Source organism: Charadrius vociferus, unplaced genomic scaffold (genome assembly GCF_000708025.1).
Source record: "Charadrius vociferus isolate BGI_N301 unplaced genomic scaffold, ASM70802v2 scaffold507, whole genome shotgun sequence".
Taxonomy (NCBI): Eukaryota; Metazoa; Chordata; class Aves; order Charadriiformes; family Charadriidae; genus Charadrius; species Charadrius vociferus.
Window position 1 is genome coordinate 344,398 of NW_009649235.1, and position 7,628 is coordinate 352,025.

Genomic DNA, 7,628 nt, shown 5'->3' on the forward strand with positions numbered 1-7,628 from the left:
GTGGTATGGAGAGCATCTGCCTGAAAATTTATTCTAGTATCCGTATTCCTGTGGGTTTGGAAAGGATTTTGTTTGTTTCCTGTATGGCACGGGATGTTCGAACTATCTTATCCTTGGTATTGTTATTTAGTATCAAATAGCCCATACCAAATAAAACCAGAATGTATTTTTGGTAACTGAGGAACAGCAGGTTCTGGAGGGATTAAAATAGATGACATATGATACCAAGAATAGCCCGGTGCAACTTAGCCGACCTGAGAAACTATTCAAAGAGCAAAGCAAAATGGAGGGCAGTTCTATACTCCATGCTTTTACTAACATTTATTTTGCCATTTTTGCTTTGTTTTGCTTCAAGCTTTTAATTAAGATTTCCTTGGCTCTGCTGACCCATTTCTATATTGTTAAAGGCAACAGAAAAGAGGCTGCCAGGATAGCAGAAGAGATCTATGGAATAGTCCCAGGTAAAGTAAAAAAATATGGACACTCTAACTTTCAAATGTATATTTGCTACATTTTTGTAACTTGAGGCTTTAAATCATTGAGTTGCCATGAAATGAGGAATCTGTTACTAAATGCGTGGGCGAACGTTTTAACCTGAAGTGCCTTCCATTTCTGGGGTCTTTGCAGTGTCAGTATGTGTTGGCATGATCGAGGTGTGCAAAATATGAGACTCCAACAATTACCCAGCTAAAATGAGGACAACATTCGCTCCAAGCGCTACAGTAAATAAAAAGATTGTTCTCGGAAGCAAGGCATTCTTTAGCGGGGGTTACAGATGGTTTTACTAAACAGCTAGCTTTACTGCCAGAGAATATTAAGGGAAAAGTTTTAGCGTGTTGATTTCTGAAAGGGGATGCAAGGAGGATATAACTAATGACTTTATGATTACAAGCCAAGAATCCCTGTTATGTTAAATCAGATGATAAAAATGAATACAGCTAAAAGTATTTTGAAAAATATACAGCATGGGAATATATTGTATTTAGTTGGCCATTTAGTAGGTAATTTATTTTTTTGAGTTTTTTTCCAAGTGCTTTTACTCCTTCATATCACTGCCATAATAATGAATAGACAGGCGTTTGCATGCCCGGTAATTCCACTAATTAAAATGACACAGTATTTTAAACTTACTACTACTGACAACATATTTTCCGACTTGAAGATTCCTATCAGCCCTGTGACATCAGAGATTTTTATGTGACTCATTTGTTGGGCACTTGCTTCATGATGAATAGTGCCGCCACGAACAGGCACGTGAACGTGAGCAGAACATGGGTGTTGCGGGATGGCCGCCCAAAGCCGCTTTATTAAGTTCTGGCCAAGAGAAATACTGCAGAAAAGCAATTCTTACAAAGCATTTGTATACAGCCATGTCCCTCTCTGGGTTATTAACTTACTTCTTAATTTGCGGAATATAATTCCAACCATTTTTTACTGTCATTTTTTTCCAAAAGGCTTCATGCAATTGTAGTCAGACATGCGGCGAACAGCAGTTTTTCCTTCATGCAGGTTCTTACTGAGGTGCCTTGAAGTTTAGCAGACTACAACATATTTTTATCTGCAAGTTGCCATTTGCAAAAAGCCACTAAGGATAATCTTTCAAAACATAAGGTCATGTGATGCTGTTGCTGGGGCACTATATTGGATTACAGACGCAGCTCCACAGCCTTTTCTCTTTGCGGTGAAGTAGCGCAGCGGCAGCAGCAGCAGGGCTGCTTAATTTATCTGTAGAAATTTCAAAAGACACAGGGTTTTCAGCCATGTCGCTCACAACTGTGAAGGGAAGATGTGCCCTGTATGGGAACTATATTTGCCACACGTTTCAGGGAGGTAGGTTGCAGTGGCGAGCGTGGCAATATGCAGCAGCATGTGTTTTCATGGTGAGGCATGTGTGTGCGTGACACATGCATGTGACGTGTGCGTGCACGTGCTATGCTATATGCATAAGAGGTTGAATAAGGCACTGTAGCTCTGCTGTCTGAGTTACGTCTGAGTCTTCCTGCTGTATAAGGGCCCTGGGTTTTGTCACTTGTAATGTCTTCTAACTTTTGAACTGAGCTTGCACATTTCAGTCACCAGCATGATGAGGGATGTGGAGTTTTTGGATGTTTTCGGGAAAAATGTTTCTTGGTCCCTCCTGGGTTCCCATTTTCATCATTTTGGCTGGTACATCCTACTTGGTCCTTAGAAACCTGGTCACATATTGTGCCGTCTTTCCATGGTCTTTCCATGGTCTTTCCATGCCAGCTTTTTGCCCTAGGAACCCAGGAACAACTCCCTAAATAAATGGAAAGAAAAAGTAAGAACTGTAGTTAAAACCATAACCCCATGAGCTGAAGTGCATCCCAGTTCTCCAGTAACAAAAGGAGACTCCCTTAGCCAAGACTGAAACCTCTGCCGCGTCCTTGGCCTGAAGTCCCCAGGGATGTGTCTGTGCCTCTCATTGATTTCTCTCCGCCTCGGGTAATACCTGAAATGGAGATAAATCACCCTTTCCACTCTCTCTGGTGTGCAGCATAGCTGAAAAAATTAAACAGGACAAGGGTTTCAAATACAGTGCTCATGGGGTTGCCGTACAACAGAGCATGAATGCAAACACTGATATTGCTTCTGTCCTGTAGCACTGTAAATGCAGCTGGTCTTTGGAGAAATACTTACTGCACACTGTGTCGCGGTATGGTTATAAATTTTAATATAGGACAAGTAAATTTGCTCTCCACTTGAGTTGCAGGGATTTAACCTGGGCTGACAGACTATGCTTGTAGGTAGCAGCTCAGCTAAGGAATTTCTTTTCTCGGCACGTGAATAGATTAAGATAAGAAAAAGGACAAGCTAGCATACATAAAGGAGTCTGAACAATTCAACAACTCAAAATGATTAAGGAAGAAAAGTAAAGCCTCAGGCAGAATTTATTTTTCCATGCCTTTTCTGAAACCTTCCAGTGAGGAGGAGGATGAAACCTGTTGCCTGGTAGTCTGAGCTGGAGGATATTTTTTATTAAATTGTCAGTTCAGGAAATAAAACTGCCAGGAACATGCCAGAATTCAGTTGATGGACAAGTCATCCCTGGGTCTCCCTGCGATGAGTCTCTTAACGAAGTGCAAGAGAATCTGGAATACTATTTTTGACAAAAGCTCCTTAGGGCAGAGGCTGATACAGTTTTGAATAGGAGAATTGCAGGGCTCTGAAGTCCCTGGGTGAATCCCAGCAGCACTAAACTCATGGTCTGTGCTGAAGTGTGTTTTTAGCTGTTTTTAGAAGTTCTGCCAAGAAGCTTTTGTTTAGGTCCCTCAGCAAGTGGCTGGTTTTCTCAGGAGTGCTGAGCGCTCAGCTGCTCTGCTGAAATCAATTTATCAAACGGTTTCACTGTTGAGCCCTCATTGATTTCAGTCCTGATCTGCAGTTACACTCTGCTGTTTTTTTCCCTGTCCTCCCAGGATCTGCTTTTGCTGCTTACCTGAATTAACTGTTATGCATTTGCTGTTCCAGGCAGCTGGGCAGACCGATCTCCTCTTCATGACGCTGCCTTCCAAGGACGCCTCCTGTCTTTGAAAACCTTGATTGCCCAGGTAAAAGCCCACAGGTAAAGAAAAGTTTGGGAAGCAGCGTAGTTTCTGTTGAATTGCATCTGTGAGTAGGTGGTAACAGACTCCAGCAGGCCATGAGAAATACAGTTGTATAAATAATATCTCTGTGTGCACACCTTTGGGCATGTATTAGTTTGCTTAGTTAGGATGCTGGGGAGAAGCCCAGGACAAAGACTGTTACAGCTTGTAGCTTGCTGTACGATAAATGATGATCCTTAGGCTCTTTCTCAATGATAAATGATGCAAACAGGTCTTGAGAATAGGGACTATACATATATATACACACATATGTATCAGCTATTTAAAAAAAATTCGTTGAAAGCTGTAGAAGTACATCTTGCTTTAAAAACCAGCAAGCATGGTCTTCCTAAAGAGAATGCTGTCAGCCTGAAACCCTCTGCTCCAAATGAAACCAAGAGTTCAGAGCAGAGAGAGAGAAGGAAAGAATATACTAGAAAGGACAAGAAGCTGGATATGCAAGTGAGCAGCTGCAAAGGGACAGGTTGTGGTTCTTCGTGCTTTGCCAACCATCTTACTTACCACCTGTGCTTGAACTCCATGCCCTCATGTGGCACGAATGAGCAACTGCCCCCCCAACACCTCCCCAATCAAGACAACTGCAGGGAAACTAATGCCCTGAGTGTAAGCTCTGTGACTTGGCCATCAGATTTCTTATATTCAAAGTTAATAATTTTTATCAGGGAGGCCACAGCTCAAATGGACAACGTTCTCAAGGAGTGGAGCTTTCAGTGTAAAAGTCTCCCTTCCAGACATCTATTGAGGCATGGTGGTGGCTAAAAGAGGTTGCTGTTTACAGCCAGTTTCCCTCCTCCCATTTCCCGAGCCCATTTTCCTTCTCGTGCTGTTATCAAATGATCTTATGGAAAAGGAAGTGATGGAGGTTAGAGATAATAAGGAAGAGGGCTCATTCATCCAGGGCTTTGCTGTTTTTCTGACCCTCTCTATCTTCGTTTATGCTGACCTTACACCATCTCATTAGCGAGGGGCGCCCAGTGTCGTGGTTATACACTAGATGCCCCGGTTATACATTCGTCATGGCTATACACTGGAGAAGCACCCGGTGTTGTGATTATACATCATTTAATTAATCCAGTCTTTCTCCTTCTCCCAAAGACATTTAATCTTGGGAGTGAAGGATGAGGGTCCTTGCTAATGAAAACAGATCAAGGCAGCAATGTCTGTAGAGAGTGAATTGGAGCTGATTCACCACCACTTGATAAATGTAGGGACGAAGCTGTTCATGGAGCAGCCTAATCATTGCTCATTGCTTCTAATATACTTAAACTAGTGGCCTAAAATTAAATATGGAGCTATACTTCAGAGTATAAGTGGGGCACTCGGAAGTCTCTGCTGCAGGAGCATAGCTTTCAAGAAAGCCAGTGAGGTTTCTGCTCCTCGGAGGATGCCTGGACATAAGGGGACGATGGAGCGCTGGAGTTTTAGAGGAGCTCAGGAACTCACCATTGCCTGCTCTAGCACCGAAAGAAGAGTTTGATTCTTCAGATACAATGGAAAGTATTTATAACCATCTGAAAACAAGGTTTAAAGTGAGCAATGTTTGCCAGAAAGCTATAGTAAGATCTATAACTGAATCCCCATTTCGCAATGGAAGGCATAACTGTTTTGCCCAAGACTTCGATACTTACTCTTTCATTTGCAATAACTAAATTTCATTTTTAAAAAATATATATATGAATGATGATTAAGACTAGCTCTCTTCTTCTCAGGACTACCTAGAAGACATTCCTCTTGAAGGAATATGCTGATCATTAAGTATGAAACATCTATACAATTAGAAAATGGAATAATCTCAACATTTTTCAAGTTTTTTATCTGTTCCCCTGCCACTGATATAATCTATGGGGAATTTTTAGTGGCAGCTTTTACATTAATAATGCTTTCACGTAACTAAAAAGCAATTGTTTTTCTATCACAGAATTTCTATCTTACAGTGGTTGCTTTAAACGCTTATTGCATAGGGACTCGTGGTTTTTACAGTGTTACATTGCTTGCAGATACTTCTGCCCATCGCATTTGCCACTGCCTACCAAAAAGTGCATTGCTGCCATCTTGTGAGCTCACGAGTCTATAGCACGTCAGGTGGGGACCAGCTGCCTTTTAAAATACCGCACATCAAGCAGAAAACAGAGCCTCTTCCATGCCCGTTCTCACAGGTGGCTGTGAAATTGTACTTACGAGGAGATTTAGCTGCATTCTGAAGAAAACACATATGAAAATTGTTTTCCCCTTTGTGAATATGTTGGTTTCTGTTTTCACAAGATTAGATGTAAGAACTGTCACTTAGAGAAATACCTGTAATGAGTAATTTGTAAATCACAGTTTCTTCTGTGTAAAATGTTTCCTGGGTGGTCAAATTAGAGGAACAGATTCATGGGAGGGATTTGTCTCATCTGTTTTAGGGGTCTACCAGGTATTTAAACCTCTGAGTGAAACACACTGGGCACCCCATATACTCGGTGGAAGTATTTTTAGGACACAATTCATCTAACGTACTAGAAACAGCTGCTGATACCTGTACCAAACGCATCCCTGTTCAGAGAGGTGAATCCCACCAGCTGTAGCTCCTGCCGCTGGACTTAATAGGGAAGTTAACATCATCCTAATAAGTTAAAGGAACGCGATGTCTTTCCTGTGATTGACCATTCATTGTAAAGGACTAGAAACAGAAGGCATAGCTTGTCTTTGCTTACTCTTTGACCCCATCACCAGCTGCTGTCTCTGGAGATGAGCACCACAGCACTGAACAGCATTAATCCAATATGTTATCTTCCCTGGACATGCACCCAGTGGGGCGGCTCCCCCCTGCTATGATCCCACCGGCCCCAGGGGAGCCATAGGGTTCAGGCAGAGCTTTCCCCTCATGCCCCTCACCCTGCATTGCAGGGTTTCAACGTGAACCTGGTGACGACAGACCGTGTGTCAGCTCTCCATGAGGCCTGCCTGGGTGGCCACGTCGCCTGTGCAAAGGTGCTGCTGGAGAATGGTGCTCAGGTGAGTCCTGGGGACACCGACTGGGATGTGGGCACCTGGAGCATGGATGATCCCTGCCTCAGTGGGGATGTTGCACAGGCTGCCTGCGCAACACGGCCAGGCCGCGGATGGACAAAGCATCTTGGGCAGAAATGGAGGAAAATAGCACAGTGCTTTGTTTCCATGGGTGATGGATTTGCCTTTCTCTGGTGGCTGCTTGGGTCACCCTGTTACTCTGTTCTGTTTTCCTTCTGTGTATGAAACATTGTCACAATTGATGGAAAAGGAATGGGAGATGCTAGATGAAAGTAACTTTGAAGAGAAAATGACTTATCCCTTTTTCACAGAATCACAGAATGATAGGGGTTGGAAGGGACCTTCAGAGATCATCTAGTCCAACCCCTCTGCCAAAGCAGCTTCACCTAGAGCAGGTTGCACAGGATCATCATAGGGATGCCATCCAGAGGGACCTGGACAGGCTGGACAACCTCATGAAGTTCAACAAGGCCAAGTGCAAGGTCCTACATCTGGGTCGGGGCAATCCCAAGCACAAATACAGGCTCGGTGGGGAATGGCTGGAGAGCAGCCCTGAGGAGAAGGACCTGGGAGTGCTGATTGATGAGAAGCTCAACATGAGCCAGCAATGTGCAATCGCAGCCCAGAAGGCCAACCGTATCCTGGGCTGCATCAAAAGAAGTGTGGCCAGCAGGTCAAGGGAGGTGAATCTGCCCCTCTACTCCACTCTCCTGAGACCCCACCTGGAGTACTGCATCCAGCTCTGGAGTCCCCAACATAAGAAGGACATGGACCTGCTGGAGCGCGTCCAGAGGAGAGCCACGAGGATGATCTGAGGGCTTGAGCACCTCTCCTATGAGGAGAGGCTGAGAGAGCTGGGGCTGTTCAGCCTGGAGAAGAGAAGGCTCCAGGGAGATCTTATTGCGGCTTTCCAGTACCTAAAGGGAGCCTACAGGAGAGCTGGGGAAGGACTTTTTACAAGGGCATGTAGTGATAGGATGAGGGGGAATGGCT

At 43.9% G+C, this 7,628-nt stretch overlaps 1 protein-coding gene across 3 annotated transcripts in view; it reads left to right on the top strand.

The window, feature by feature from the left end:
- Positions 1-283: 283 nt before the first annotated feature.
- ASB11 (ankyrin repeat and SOCS box containing 11, E3 ubiquitin protein ligase) overlaps positions 284-7,628 on the top strand; it is a 15,960-nt gene continuing 8,615 nt past the window's right edge. Inside the window, exons 1-3 of one of the 3 annotated variants that reach the window (XM_009889032.1) lie at positions 284-461; positions 3,490-3,569; positions 6,513-6,620. In XM_009889032.1, coding sequence (XP_009887334.1) covers positions 284-461; positions 3,490-3,569; positions 6,513-6,620 — 366 coding nt within the window. Of the gene's footprint in view, positions 462-1,760; positions 1,831-3,489; positions 3,570-6,512; positions 6,621-7,628 lie in introns of those variants that run through there. The other 2 variants (XM_009889033.1, XM_009889035.1) reach the window with 2 other exon arrangements.